The sequence below is a fragment of the Ovis aries genome, chromosome 9 (assembly GCF_016772045.2).
Source record: "Ovis aries strain OAR_USU_Benz2616 breed Rambouillet chromosome 9, ARS-UI_Ramb_v3.0, whole genome shotgun sequence".
Taxonomy (NCBI): Eukaryota; Metazoa; Chordata; class Mammalia; order Artiodactyla; family Bovidae; genus Ovis; species Ovis aries.
This window is the reverse complement of record NC_056062.1, coordinates 89,518,741-89,535,158: the sequence shown is the minus strand read 5'-3', so window position 1 is coordinate 89,535,158 and position 16,418 is coordinate 89,518,741. Positions and strand designations below refer to the sequence as shown.

The 16,418-nt window shown below is 44.1% G+C and overlaps 1 protein-coding gene across 1 annotated transcript in view; it reads left to right on the top strand.

Annotated features, from left to right (window-relative positions):
• The first annotated feature begins 14,001 nt into the window (after nucleotides 1-14,001).
• Nucleotides 14,002-16,418, top strand: part of ATP6V0D2 (ATPase H+ transporting V0 subunit d2) — a 55,168-nt gene continuing 52,751 nt past the window's right edge. Inside the window, exon 1 of the mRNA XM_004011856.6 lies at nucleotides 14,002-14,335. Coding sequence (XP_004011905.1) covers nucleotides 14,206-14,335 — 130 coding nt within the window. The 5' untranslated portion in view covers nucleotides 14,002-14,205. The remainder of the gene's footprint in view (nucleotides 14,336-16,418) is intronic.

The following is a 16,418-nucleotide window of genomic DNA, read 5'->3' as shown; positions in this document are numbered from 1 at the left end:
TTTTGCCCTTTCCCGAATTCTCCTGGTTGGCGGTGGCTTGTCAGCTCCTTGCTCCTTACCAGGCCTCCTGTCATAAAATAACTGTAAAATGACTCATGCAAATGGCCACTGTGGTGCCTGGCCAGGGTGGACAGTTTCAGGCAGCATTTCCCCTAACAGTTTGGTCAGCAGAGGGAGACAGGAAGTGGGAGAACGCCTTGATGTTTGCTGATGTACGTTACAGGGAAGAACCACAGGCCACATGTAATGCCACTTGCACCAGAGCCCCTGATTCCACCTGGATTTAATCTAATTGAACTTTCAACCTTCCTCAGAAATGCAGCTTTATTTTATAAAGCAGTTGGAATTTTCTGGGCATAAGTCCTCTTGGAGGAGGTCGCTGTTAACCCCACCATAGAGCTGCCAGAACTTACACAGGACTGGGAAACAGACTCTGGGACGGCACCAGCAGAACCTTGTGCACCAGGACCCCAACCCAGACTTGCCCAGGAGGGTCCAGGAGTTTCTGGAGGAGGCGTGGGTCGGTGGAGGCCTGCGGCAGGGTAGGGAGCACTGGGCGCGTGCATGGACCTCTTGAAGGAGGTTGCCATTATCTTTGTTATATATAGTAAACAATGAAGTCACTTAGGCATGTCCCACACTTTGCAACCCCATGGACTGTAGCCTACCAGGTTCCTCCATTGGTGGGATTTTCCAGGCAAGAGCACTGGAATGGGTTGCCACTGCCTTCTCCAGGGTCCCGACCTAGGGATCAAACCCAGGTCTCCAGCACTGCAGGCAGAGGCTTTACCTCTGAACCATCAGGGAAGCCCCCTTTCCCTTCATTACCTCACCATAGTTTGGCCCCAGGCAAATAGCAGGGAGGGAACCCAGCATGGCCCATCAATAGAAAATTGGATTAAAGATTTACTGAGAATGGCAAGACCCAGTTTCCCCCTCAGTAAGTCTCTCCCATCAGGAAGCTTTCATAGGCCTCTTATCCTTCTCCATCAGAGGGCAGAGTGACTGAAAACCACAATCACAGAAAACTAACAATCTGATCACATGGACCACAGCTTTGTCTAACTCAGTGAAACTATGAGCCATGCCCTGTAGGACCACCCAAGACAGATGGGTCAAGGTGGAGTGTGGTCCACTGGAGAAGGGAATGGCAAACCACTGCAGTATTCTTGCCTTGAGAACCCCATGAATAGCATGAAAAAGCAAAAGGATAGGACACTGAAAGAGGAACTCCCCAGGTGGGTGAGTGCCCGATATGCTACTGGAGATCAGTGGAGAAATAACTCCAGAAAGAATGAAGGGGTGGAGCCAAAGCAAAAACAATACCCAGTTGTGGATGTGACTGGTGATGGAAGCAAGGTCCGATGCTGTAAAGAGCAATATTGCATAGGAACCTGGAATGTCAGGTCCATAAATCAAAGGAAATTGGAAGTGGTCAAACAGGAGATAGCAAGACTGAACGTCGACATTTTAGGAATCAGTGAACTAAACGGGACTCGAATAGGTGAATTTAACTCAGGTGACCATTATATCTACTACTGTGGGCAAGAATCCCTTAGAAGAAATGGAGTGGCCATCATAGTCAACAAAAGAGTCCGAAATGCAGTACTTGGATGCAATCTCAAAAACGACAGAATGATCTCTGTTCATTTCCAAGGCAAACCATTCAATACCACAGTAATCCAAGTCTATGCCCCGACCAGTAACGTTGAAGAAGCTGAAGTTGAACGGTTTTATGAAGACCTACAAGACCTCATAGAACTAACACCCAAAAAAAGATGTCTTTTTCATTCTAGGGGACTGGAATGCAAAAGTAGGAAATCAAGAGATATCTGGAGTAACAGGCAAGTTTGGCCTTGGAGTACAGAATGAAGCAGGGCAAAGGCTAAAAGAGTTTTGCCAAGAGAACACACTGGTATAGCAAACACCCTTTTCCAACAACACAAGAGAAGACTCTACACATGGACATCACCAGATTGTCAATACCGAAAGAAGATTGATTATATTCTTTGCAGCCAAAGATGCAGAAGCTCTATACAGTCAGCAAAAACAAGACTGGGACCTGACTGTGGCTCAGACCATGAACTCCTTATTGCCAAATTCAGACTGAAATTGAAGAAAGTAGGGAAAACCACTAGACCATTCAGGTATGACCTAAATCAAATCACATACGATTATACAGTGGAAGTGAGAAATAGATTCAAGGGATTAGATCTGATAGAGTGCCTGAAGAACTATGGACGGAGGTTTGTGACATTGTACAGGAGGAAGTGATCAAGAACGTCCCCAAGAAAAAAAATGCAAAAAGGCAAAATAGTTGTCTGAGGAGGCCTTACAAATAGCTGAGTAAAGAAGACAAGCCAAAGGCAAAGGAGAAAAGGAAAGATATACCCATTTGAATGCAGGGTTCCAAAGAACAGCAAGAAGAGATAAGAAAGCCTTTCTCAGCAATCAATGCAAAGAAATAAGAGGAAAACAACAGATTGGGAAAGACTAGAGATCTCTTCAAGAAAATTAGAGATACCAAGGGAACATTTCATGCAAAGATGGGCTTGATAAAGGACAGAAATGGTATGGACTGAACAGAATAAGAAGATATTAAGAAGAGGTGGTAAGAATACACAAAAGAACTATACGAAAAAGATCTTAATGACCCAGATAATCATGATGGTGTGATCACTCACTTAGAGCCAGACATCCTGGAATGTGAAGTCAAGTCGGCCTTAGGAAGCATCACTACGAACAAAGCTAGTGGAGGTGATGGAATTCCATTTGATCTATTTCAAATCCTAAAAGATGATGCTATGAAAGTGCTGCAGTTAATATGCCAGCAAATTTGGAATACTCAGCAGTGGCCACAGGACTGGAAAAGGTCAGTTTTCATTCCAATCTGAAAGAGAGGCTATGCCAAAGAATGCTCAAACTACCACACAATTGCACTTATCTCACATGCAAAGTAGTGCTAAAAATTCTCCAAGCCAGGCTTCAATGGTATGTGAACTGTGAACTTCCAGATGTTCAAGCTGGTTTTAGAAAAGGCAGAGGAACCAGAGATCAAATTGCCAACATCCCTTGGATCATCAAAAGAGCCAAGTTCAAAAAAAAAAAAAAAGCCTACTTCTGCTTTATTGACTATGCCAAAGCCTTTGACTGTATGGATCACAACAAACTGTGGAGAATTCTTAAAGAGATGGGAATATCAGACCACCTTACCTTCCGCTTGAGAAATCTGTATGTAGGTCAAGAAGCAACAGTTAGAACTGGATATGGAACAACAGACTGCTTCCAAATCAGGAAAAGAGTACATCAAGGCTGTGTATTGTCACCCTGCTTATTTAACTTCTATGCAACTTATATGCATATATGTTATGCATCATGAGAAATACCGGGCTGGGTGAAGCACAAGCTGGAATCAAGATTGCAGGGAGAAATATCAATAACCTCAGATATGCAGATGATATCACTTTTAAAAAAGAAAGTGAAGAAGAACTAAAGAGCCTCTTGATGAAAGTGAAAGTGAAAGAGGAGAGAGAAAAAGCTGGCTTAAACTCAACATTAAAAAAACTAAGATTATGGCATCCAGTTCCATCACCTCATGGCAAATAGATGGGTAAACAATGGAAACAGTGAGAGACTTTATCTTTTGGGGTTCCAAAAACACTGCAGATGGTGACTGCAGTTATGCAATTAAAAGACACTTGCTCCTTGGAAGTAAAGCTATGACCGACCTAGACAGCATACTAAAAAGCAGAGACATTACTTTGCCAACAAAGTCTAGTGAAAGCTATGGTTTTCTCATGTATGGATGTGAGAGCTGGACTATCAAGAAAGCTGAGTACTGAAGAATTGATACTTTTGAACTGTGGTGTTGGAGAAGACTCTTAAGAGTCCCTTGGACTGCAAGGAGATCCAACCAGTCCATCCTAAAGGAAATCAGTCCTGAATATTCATTGGAAGAACTGATGTTGAAGTTGAAACTCCAATACTTTGGCCACCTGATGCCAATAGCTGACTCATTTGAAAAGACCCTGATGCTGGGGAAGACTGAAGTCGGGAGGAGAAGGGGGCGACAGAGGATGACACGGTTGGATGGCATTACCGACTCAATGGACATGAGTTTGAGCTCCGGGAGTTGGTGATGGACCGGGAGGCCTGGCGTGCTGGAGTCCATGGGGTCACAAAGAGTCAGACACGACTGAGCGACTGAACTGACTGCACTGAGGCAGCTCATGGGCCTTCTTCCTGACACCACACCAGAGGAAGAAGAGGGAATCACGTGATAAAACCCTTGGGTCTCTTCCTTCCAAAAAAAAAGTTATCCTGGCCCCAAATAATCCTTTCTTTTCTTCTACTAATGACTTCCTCACCCCACCCTGCTTTCTATAAAAGCCTTCTGCTTTGCACTGCTCCTGGCCTCTGGAGTGCCCTTCTAGTACCAGATGGAATGCTTCCTGGTTCATGACTTGTTGAATAAAGCTAATTACACCTTCAGAGATACTCAGTTGACTTGGTTTTTGACTGGTAAATGAAATGAAAAGATGCTTGCTATAATGTTATGATGACCCCTTGTAGTTCAAAGTCAAAATGGTCCTTTGAAAAGTTAATCCTGGCACCATGAGCAGCAAGTGTCTTAGAGTTTAAGTAACTCCTTTCAATGTTTCCCCACACTATTGTCAGTGATTATCTCTTCAGAGTGGTATTAGAGGGACTTTCATCTCATATATTTCTGTAATAGTCAAAAGTTTTGCAAAAAGTATGCATTGCTCTGGTGATCAGAGCAAAACACGATGAAGACTAAACAAAATACAAAGGAAACAACCACCCTTCTCAGGAAGGTATACATTTATCTGCAAGTCCAAAGAAGGAATCCGGATTAAAGTACATTAATGCTCTTAATCTTTCTAAATAAACAGGATTTGGGGCCTTTCACCTTTGCTTTAAAGTTATATAAGTATTTTATCTAAATATTATGAGTGATGATTCATTTTTTGTACTTTTCTAATCAGATTAAAACTTTTTTCCCTAGAACAGATTTAGTACTCAAACATTAAATAGGGTCACTGAAGAACAATAAGATATTATGAAGGAAGACGCATATTATATCAGGTCCAGCCTTAATTAAGGTTTAAAGAACATCATTTTGATAAAGTATAAAAGATAAATATTAGGGCAAATAGCACCTTACAAACCCCTGACAAAACAGATTTTATCACCAGCCAACACATGAAGTCCTTTTAGTTTTCTCTTCAGCAAGAAGAAAAATATTAAAACATCCTTAAAACTTTAAATTAACCAAAGCCAACAAAGCAAAAACAGGCCCACTTTTAACCTTAAACAAGCGATTCTCCTGACTGGCGTGGCCCAGAAGGCAATGATGCTGATGGCAAACCCTCCTGCTCTTAAGAGAGCAAAACCAGGAGCACAGCCGGGTTGAGCGCTGTGATAGCTGTTCTGGATCAGTGCCAAGGGAGCATCCTGCTTTGCCTGCGGAGTTCTTGTACTGAATTCAGTCACATGCTCTCTGGGGTTTCTCACTGTAACCCCCTTTAACCCAGCTGGGATTCTTGAAGAACATACACGGACGTTCATGTGGCTTCAAAACTCAATTTCTCATCATGATGGGGATTTTTGGACTGATATGGAAAGTCTGCGTTCGTGTTCACATGTTCTAACTGGAGAGCTTGAGCACTGGAGAAAGCAGTTAAGCAGAGGTCACCACAAACTCATCGATGCAAGCACTGCCTCTACTGGGTCCACGTGCTCTTAGAAATCCCCCGCCTGCATGGACTAACCTTAGCTTTCAGTGGGCAGTGCGGGGCTCTCACACCGCTGAGCACACTGTCCACCCCACCTCAGAAAATGTGCTTTTTTCCTGAAAACTCTTTTCTGAACTGCATTGTTAAACCAGAGCTCCTTGGCGAAATAGCTGATTCTAAGTCTGGGTGAAAATGGAACAAAATAATCATGGACCAGCCTGTCATTACAGAAAGCAAGGAAGTTGTCAAAGACGACTAGGGTTAAATCAAAAGAGCATGATGGGGACTTCCCTGGTGACCCAGTGGCAAAGACTCTGGGTTGTCAAGGCAGAGAGCCAAGGTTCGATCCCTGGTCAGGGAACTAGATCCCACGTGCTGCAACCAGGCACTGGTACAGGCAAATAAATCAATAAATATTTAAAAAGAAGAAGATGACTATGCTTAAATCTATGTGTTAATAATATTTTTATCAAAAAGAAAAGTCCCAGAGGTAAATCCACGCAACCATAGACACCTTATCTTTAACAAAGGAGTCAAGAATATACAAAGGAGAAAAGACAATCTCTTTGACAAGTGGTGCTGGGAAAACTGGTCAACCACCTGTGAAAGAATGAAACTGGAACACTTTGTAACACCATGCACAAAAATAAACTCAAAATGGATTAAAGATCTAAATGTAAAACCAGAAACTATAACACTCCTAGAGATTTGAAAACATAGGCAGAACACTCTCTGACATAAATCACAGCAGGATCCTCTATGACCCACTTCCCAAAGTAATGGAAATAAAAGCAAAAATAAACAAGTGGGACCTGATTAAACTTAAAAGCTTTTGCACAACGAAGGAAACTATAAGCAAGGTGAAGAGACAGCCTTTGGAATGGGAGAAAATAACAAACGAAGCAACTGACGAAGAATTAATCTCAAAAATATACAAGCAACGTATGCAGCTCAATTCCAGAAAAATAAACGACCCAATCAAAAAATGGGTCAAAGAACTAAATAGACATTTCTCCAAAGAAGACACACAGATGGCTAACAAACACATGAAAAGATGTTCAACATCACTCATTATCAGAGAAATGCAAATCAAAGCCACAATGAGGTACCATTTCACGCCAGTCAGAATGGCTGCTATCCAAAAGTCCACAAGCAATAAATGCTGGAGAGGGTGTGGAGAAAAGGGAACCCTCTTACATCTGTTGGTGGGAATGCAAACTAGTACAGCCACCATGGAGAACAGTGTGGAGATTCCTTAAAAAAACTGGAAAGAGAACTGCCTTATGACCCAGCAATCCCACTGCTGGGCATATACACTGAGGAAACCAGAACTGAAAGAGACACATGTACCCCAATGTTCATCGCAGCACTGTTTATAATAGCCAGGACATGGAAGCAACCTAGATGTCCATCAGCAGACAATGGATAAGAAAGCTGTGGTACATATACACAATGGAGTATTACTCAGCCATTAAAAAGAATACATTTGAATCAGCTCTCATGAGGTGGATGAAACTGGAGCCGATTATACAGAGTGAAGTAAGTCAGAAAGAAAAACACCAATACAGGATACTGACACGTATATGTGGAATTTAGGAAGATGGTAACGATAACCCTGTATGCGAGACAGCAAAAGAGACACAGATGTAAAGAGCAGACTTTTGGACTCTGGGAGAAGGCTCTGAAGGGAGGGTGGGAGGATTTGAGAGAATGGCATTGAAACATGTATATTTCCATGTGTAAAACAGATGACCAGTCCAGGTGTGATGCATGAGACAGGGTGCTTGGGGCTGGTGCACTGGGATGACCCAGAGGGATGGGATGGGGAGGGAGGTGAGAAGGAGGTTCAGGAAGGGGAACTATACACCCGTGGTGGATTCATGTCAATGTATGGCAAAAACCACTATAATATTGTAGAGTAATTAGCCTCCAATTAAAATAATTAAATAAAAAGAAAAACCTTTATTGGTCACTTTTGGAGGATTCTAGGGAACCAACACATTATTTGGAAAGCTGGCAAATGGAATGAGCTAAGCGTTTATCCAGCCTTTTTTTTTTTTTTGGTGGTGCTGGATCTTCGCTGCGGCACACTGTCTTTCCCTAGCTGCGGCGCACAGGCTTATCCGAGCACAGGCTCTCGAGTGTGCAGGCTCGGTAGCTGCTGCAGACAGGCTTCTCTCATTGGAGCACACAGGCTTAGCTCTCCTGCACACGTGCGGCTGAGTTCTCCAACCAGGAATCGAACCCAGGTCCCCCCCACTGGAAGGCAGATTCTTGACCCACCAGCAAAGTCCTCTATCCTATCTTTCTTGAATGAAATGTAAGCTAAGGTAACCAACAGTTGATGCTGAAAAGTCTCTTTCTATATAAGTTCTCCAGCTAATAAATGAAGAAGGAATGATAGTCTAAAATATAATCATTTTGTGACAATGAAACAGTGGATCTAAGTAGTAATCATGAATGGCCGGTGAAATAAAATTAAAAAAGAAGACATGTTACATGCATCCTGATAGAAGTAGGCAATACCACTATGAAGTGTTCTTACAAAACCTTTAACATGGAAGTGATCAAGCCGCCAGATTTAACTACCAGTTTATAGGAATAACAGGAGATAGAGCAAGTTCTATGACACATCAGGATGTAATCAACAAATGCCAAACTGCAAAACTCTCTAGAGTCTGTGACCAGGTTTTTTAAACAAAATGCAAAGCTAACGGAGAGAAGGTGTACCTACAAGGAAATCAAGATACATAAAATCCAATTGTAATGTCTCCTCATTAAAGCAAACCAAGTGTAAAAAATCATTACCTTGAGAAAATCTGGACATTGACTGGATATTTAATACTAAAGAATAACTACATTAATCCTTCCAATGAATATTCAGGACTGATTTCCTTTAGGATTGACTGGTTGGATCTCCTTGCAGTCCAAAGGACTCTCAAGAGTCTTCTCCAGTACCACATTTCAAAAACATCAATTCATTGGCACTCAGCCTTCTTTATGGTCCAACTCTCACATACATGACTACTGGAAAAATCATGGCTTCAATTATACAAAATTTTGTCAGCTGAGAGTTGTATCTGCTTCTTAGTATGCTGTCTAGGTTGGTCATAGTTTTCTTTCAAGAGCAAGCATTTTTTAATTTCATGGCTGCAGTCACTCCACAGTGACTGTGGAGCCCAAGAAAATAAAGATTGTCACTGTTTCCATTGTTGCCCCGTCTATTTGCCATGAAGTGATGGGACCAGATGCCATGAGTTTAGCTTTTTGAATGTTGAGTTTTAAGCCAGATTTTTCACTCTCCTCTTTCACCTTCATTTAGAGGCTCTTTAGTTCCTCTTCACTTTCTGCAGTTAGAGTGGTGTCATCTGTGTATCTGAGGTTATTGATATTTCTCCCAGCAATCTTGATTTCAGCTTGTGCTTCATCCAGCCTTGCATTTCTCATGATGTACTCTGTATAGAAATTAAATAGGCAGGGTGACAATATATGGTCTTGATGTACTTCTTTCCCAATTTGGAACCAGTCCATGGTTCCATGTCCAGTTCTAACTGTTGCTTCTTGACCTGCATTCAAGTTTCTCAAGAGACAGGTAAGGTGGTCTGGTATTTCCATCTCTTTAAGAATTGTCAACAGTTTGTTGTGATCCGCACAGTTCAGAGGCTTTAGCATAGTCAATGAAGCAGAAGTAGATGTTTCTCTGAAATTCCCTTGCTTTTTATGATCCAACTGATTCTGGCCATTCGATCTCTGATTCCTCTGTCTTTTCTACATCCAAGTTGTACATCTGGAAGTTCTTGGTTCACATACTATTGAAGTCTAGCTTAAAGGATTTTGAGCATTACCTTGCTAGCACGTGAAATGAGTGCTGTTGTGCAATAGTTTAAACATTCTTTGGAAGTACCTTTCTTTGGGGCTGGAATGAAAACTGACCTTTTCCAGTCCTGTGGCCGCTGCTGAGTGTTCCAAATTTTCTGGCATATTGAGGGCAGCACTTTCACAGCACCATCTTCTAGGATTTGAAACAGCTCAACTGAAATTCCATCACCTCCACTAGCTTTTTTTGTAGTAATTCTTCCTAAGCCCCACTTGACTTCACACTCCAGGATGTGAAGTTCTAGGTGAGTAACCACACCATCGTGGTTATCCAGGTCATTAAGATATAATATAGTATATAAATCAGTGGACTTCCTTGGTGGCTTAGATGGTAAAGAATCTGACTGCAATGCAGGAGACCCAGGTTTGATCCCTTGTTTGGGAAGATCCCAAGGAGAAGCAAACGTTAACCCACTCCAGTCTTCTTGTCTGAAAAATTCCATGGACAGAGGAGCCTGGTGGGCTATATACAGTTCATGGTATCACAAAAAGTTGGACACAACTGAGTGACTAACACACACACTCACATAACAATAGTATATTATTACTATAGGATTTTTGTCTTTTAGAGATACTGACATATTTATGGACAAGACATAGGATATCTTGGGTTTCCTTGACAGTCAGTCAGGGAAGGGAGGAGATGGGTGATGCTATAGAGCAGACCCAGCAACTGTGATCCAGAGGCTAAATCTGGCTCACCACATGTTTTTGGTGAAGTTTTACTGGGAAACATTCAAGTTCATTTGTTTATCTGATCTAGGACTGCTGCAAAGGCAGAGGTGAATAGTTGCAACAGAGACTGTTTGTTTTAAGTGCTGAGAGCTTTAAGAACGGAGAAGGCAATGGCAACCCACTCCAACGTTCTTGCCTGGAGAATCCCAGGGACGGGGGAGCCTGGTGGGCTGCCGTCTAAGGGGTCGCACAGAGTCGGACACGACGGAAGCGACTTAGCAGCAGCAGCAACAGCAGCAGCTTTAAGAAAGGCCTTTGACTTGGCCTTTGACTTTGTCATTGAGGATGGCACCCCGGGCCCACCCCAGGATGAACCCTACACAGCACGGCCTTTGAAGACACTCTGAGGGACTGTCTGAGGGCAGATGTGGCTGTCTACAGCCACCTCAGAGTTTAGCCCTGGCTTGCTTTAGTAAACTGAATGGTAACATCCAGGCCCGTGGGAAGGAGTCTAGATCTTCTTTGCTTCCTCCCTGTCCTCTCGAGAGCCTGCTACATCTAAAAAAAAGACAACCATTTTCTGCTTAGGAGAATAGGCATTGTATTTCTCTAAAAAATGGCTCCATTCTTTATAGAATAAGTTGACCTTCTAATGGCTGCAAAACTAATGACTCTTGGGAGCTTTTAAAATTATCAGAAAGTTGTAAGAAGTCCTATATATTCTATATAGATAGGCATACCTACACATATACACAGATGTATAGCATGCTAGAAAACCACAAAATACCTTCATTCTTCAAATACAATTGCCAAACATAAGGTTTCCTGGAGACATCTGGAGCTAAAGATTCTGTTAAGCATAATTTTATCCAGTGGACAGCTATCGAGTATGCTGCTAGGCGCTTGAGAGACAGAAAGATGAGTAAGATACTGATCCTGGCTTTCAGGAATGCAGGCTAGTTGAGGAACTGAAATCGCAGCGTTTCACAGTAACGAGAGGAAGAGGAGACGCCGTTGCAGTTGCTTCTTAGCACATATACCCACACTTGCTAAGTATATTTAGGGTTGTATCTCATTTAATATTTGCAACAAACCGGGGTGTTGGTATCCTCATTTTACACGTGAAAACACTGGCACTTAGAGAAAAGAAGTCACTGAAGCTCATGCTCTGTGGCACGCTGAAGCCCACTCTCCCAAACGTCGCTGGTAGTTTAAACACTGAAGTGAACCTTCTTATTATGTATGTTTCCACCAGAAGGAGCCATGTAAGAAGAAGCTCTTGATTACTGTCACTGTTCTGGGTTTCCTCTCATATTCCGTGAGTTTGATCTCATTTTTCACAAGCATCTTTAGTAAGAATAAGACATGTTTGCTCATTCAAGAAAAAGGGAAATACTTTGCTTACCTCATCCGCCAATTTCATAAAAGTAGCGAAAGTAGATGTATATAGATTTTAAAGAAACACTGGAACTCATCTGCTTATGAATATAAAATATGAGAAGCAAGTTTTCGCACACACCCAAAATCCATTCTTTTTTGAGCGTGTTGACATTAAGGGCTAGTTCACAGCAGAACTATGAAGATTTTGTGTTGCGCTGTAAATGCTTAAAAACTGGCTCTCCCTCCAAAACAGGTACATTTGTTTATCATAAATTTTATGATATAATGGATGTGTATCCCCCAAATTACAAATAGCAATAAAATATTTTTTCATATAAATTCCATTTACCCTATTGATTTTCACAGTATGCTTTCATTGATTTTTGTTCAGCTCTAGTTTCTGTTGCCAACATTTGGTTGCAACTGAGAAACAAGTGTAGTTCCAATGGTGGTTGACTGGTATTTTTATTTATATTAATGAGTAGGACAAAAATGAAACAATGAAGACATATGTAACATGACTGGCTTCTTTGTTGAAAAAAAAGAAGTAGTCAATGGTTTTTGAATACTGAAAGACTATTTCTTCAAATTTTTTGCAATTCACAATGTAACTGTTGCCGGAAGGGGGACCCCTCTCAGAGCCCAAGAGTGGGCTCTTGTGTAACACTGGGGAATACACTGTCCTAGGAGACGCACGTACTGACAAAGCAAAAGACTTTGATTGGGAAGAGGCCGGAGGGCATCAGGGTAAGGGAACCCGAGAGCTGCCCTGCTCCATGGTGCGCAGTCTTAGAAATACTGAAAAAGACTTAGAAATACTGGAGAATTTCTGACACTTTAACTTCAGTTAAGAATTTGACATAATGTCCATGACAGTGAAATACAACACGTGTAAAAGCATGTTCAGGACGCTTGGCACAATGTTCGAGCTAGGTATAAGGGAGAACCAGCGTTCCTTTGGGGAGCAGGAAACAACAGTTACATCCTGGCTTAATTTTGCTGTGCATTCTGAGCTGCCTCCCAACTTCCGAGAGTCAGTCCCTTATTTGTGATTTGGTAATAATACTATGGCTTCTGTGCATTCGATCCCTGGGGTCACAAAGAGTCCAAGAGGACTTAGCCACTAAACCAGCACCCCCACACCAACACTGGTTCCCAGGTGGCGCAGTGGTAAGGAACCCGCCTGCCAATGCGGGAGGCACGAGAGACTAGGTTGGAGGCCTGGGTGGGTAAGGTCCCCTGGCGAGGTGGTGGTGGAGATGCTATGTCGGGTCCAATTCTTGTGACCCCATGGACTGTACCCCACCAGGCTCCTCTGTCCATGGGCTTCTCCAGGCAAGAATCCTGGAGTGGGTAGCCATTCCCTTCTCCAGGGGATCTTCCCCACCCAGGGACTGAACCCGGGTCTCCTGCATTGCAGGCGGATTCTTTACTGACTGAGGTGCCAGGGAAGCCCCAGGAGTAGGGCTACATCTCCTGGATGGGAAATGGCAACCCAGCCCAGCTTTCTTGCCTGGAAAATTCCCTGGACGGAGGAGCCTGGAGGGGCTGCAGTAAAGAGCAGGACCGGCCTGACCTCAGGAATCGAATATGTCCAGACACTCCTCTGAGTAAATCCTGAGATTTAAAAGGGAAAAAGAGAATGAAGAGGACCTCCTAAAGACTCAGAGTTTACAAAGACAGCGGCTTATTATTACAGAATCACAGCCAGCGCTGCGTGCCTGCTCCTGGACTCCCTTCTGGTCTCTGCCCCAGGACCGGGGCGAGAGGGAAGCAGCTAGGAGACTTGGAGCAGGGTAAGCCATTACTGTGGCTTCCCTGCGCGGGGCTCAGACGGTAAAGAATCAGCCCGCAATGCGGGAGCCCTGGGTTCGAATCCTGGGTCGGGAAGATCCCCTGGAGGAGGGCATGGCAACCCACTCCAGTATTCTTGCCTGGAGAATCCCATGGACAGAGGAGCCTGGCGGGCTGCAGTCCATGGGGTGGTGTGTGTGTGTGTGTGTGTGTGTGAAACCCCTCTCTTCTTAGTAGCCCTCAATACGTTTACGAGGAATGTAATTTGCAATTGAAAGCACAGAAGCTCGGACGGGGGAGGCTTGTTTGCACAACATCCAGGTGTAGCAAGGTTGCAATAGCAGAGCGGGGCGGGGACCGGGCGTCTGACCCTCCGTCCCTCCCACGACCCCCCTCCCTCGCAGGGCTTTGCTCCCGGGTCCCCCTCGGGTTATCTGGCTGATCCACTGTGGATGGAAAAACAGGGCTGGGCCGGCTGTGTGGAAAGCCTTTGAAAGCGGAGGAAACCGGTCACCACAGCGTGACTATCAGCTGAGAGATCGCCGCCTGGCCACTCGGGAGAACCGCGCGCCCCTGCAGACCCGCGCCCCTCCGGATCCGAGGGCGCCTGCAGACCCGAGGGCCCCTGCAGACCCGCGCGCCCCTCCAGACCCGAGGGCCCCTGCAGACCCCCGCGCCCCTCCAGACCCGAGCGCCCCTGCAGCCACGGGCGGTCTTTCCCGCGATGCTCGAGAGCGCAGAGCTGAACTTCAACGCCGACCATGGCTACCTGGAGGGCCTGGTGCGCGGCTGCAAGGCCGGCCTCCTGACCCGGCGGGACTACGTCAACCTGGTCCAGTGTGAGAACCTGGAAGGTAAGCGCCGCTCTTCGAAAAGGGAAAAAGGGGGCTGACGCGCCGCCTGGAGGGAAGCCTGGAAGGAAGCGCGGGCCAGGGGCTGTGTCCCCCTTGCTTAGTCCAGGGCGGTGTCTTCAGCCCAAGATCCAGACATCAGGGGTCCTGGATTTTGACCAGGGGGAAAAAATTGCATTTCTATTTCGATAGTCTGCCTTTCATTATGAATATAGGCAACAAATCACAGCTGGTTAGCACTTTGAACGGAAATCCAGTGTTTTCGTATCCTCTTACTGTTCTTGCAGATGCCTTGAAACCGTTTATGCAGATACCGTTTATGCTTTCGCTGTTTCAAAGTATGCCAGATATTGGACTCACCCTTGATATTTACTGTCTTAATAAAGAAGCACGTTGTCACACATTTTACAATTTTTTAGTAATGATATTTTGATATATTTTGTTTTCTTTGTAATTCTATATATTTTTATTCTACATGTTTATAAATATTTGGAGAAGGGTGTATGGAGAAGGGTGTCACTAAACTGTCCAGGGATCTACAGCCTTAATTCCCCCTCCTCCCCCGCCCCTGAAACTTTGGTATAGGGAATTTTGTTCTATCTGCTTTCTCGGTGTCTATTAATATGAGGGCATGTGTATTTGAGATTTGTCTTCATTGGAGCTTAAGGAAAAAAATCAAGAGACAGGCATGTGGTGAGGCCACCCTGGATTCAAAAGCCCTGAGTTTGACCTCTACTGGAGAAGGAAATGGCAACCCACTCCAGTATTCCTGCCTGGAGAATCCCAGGGACGGAGGAGCCTGGTAGGCTACAGTCCATGGGGTCACAAAGAGTCGGACACGACTGAGCGACTTCACTTCACTTCACTTGACCTCTACAGAGGGTCAGACCTGAAGGTCAAAACCTCCGAGCCTGATTCCTTCTTTGTAAAACGGGGTGGTAATGCTGCCTGCTCTGCCGAGTGGTTTGGAGAAATAAATAAGGCAATACACAAGAGAATGTGTGAAGAGCTCTGAAGCACTCTTGCTCTTTAGTCGCTAAGATGTGTCCGACTCTTTGCGACCCCATGGACTGCAGCACGCCAGGCTTCCCTGTTCTTCACCACTTCCCAGAGTTTGCTCGAACTCATGTCCATTGAGTCAGTGATGCCATCCAACCATCTGTCATCCCCTTCTCCTCCAGCATCAGGGTCTTTTTCTTCCAATTAATCAGCTCTTTGCATCAGGTGGCCAAAGTATTGGAGCTTCAGCTTCAGCATCAGTCCTTCCAGTGAATGTTCAAGGTTGATTTTCTTTAGGACTCTACACAGCCAATTATCTTTTTTTTTTTCTATTTTACTGAGATATGATTGACATACAAAAGCCGTACATATTTAATGTATACAACTTGATGAGCTTAGGGATGAGTATACACCTGGGAAATCACCACAGTGTGCCATGAACCCACCTGACCCCTCTGAAGGTTTTCTCCTGCCCTCTATTGTCTGTGCGTGTGCATGTGTGCGTGAGGACTACAGCTCCAGGCTCTACAGCAGATCTCTAGGACCCATTTGTCTTGTGTAACCAACACTGCATACCCTTTGACCAGTGCCTCTTGATCTCCCCTTCCTCTCTGGAAATTAAACTACAATGTTTTCAAAGCCTTACCAAAGATTTCACATCTATAATATAGTATTTTTTATTATTAAAGGGGCTTCCCTGGTGGCTCAGACAGTAAAGCGTCTGCCTGCAATGTGGGAAACCCGGGTTCAATCCCTGGGTCAGGAAGATCCCCTGGAGAAGTAAATGGCAACCCACTCCAGTGCTCTTGCCTGGAAAATTCCATGGATGGAGGAGCCTGATGGGCAATAGTCCGTGGATGGGGTCGCAAAGGGTCGGACACGACTGAGCGACTTCACTTTCGCTTTATTATTAAATACGGCTACATTTATAACTCTGAAACATGCTTATAAAAGCATTATAATGTCAATAATAGGGTGCTTTAAAATGTCCAGATCATTCTAGAAAAAACAAGAAAGTAACAAACTGCCAGGAAGAGTATTAGAAAGCGAAAACAAGACAGAAACACAAGGTGACTTTGTAGGCTTC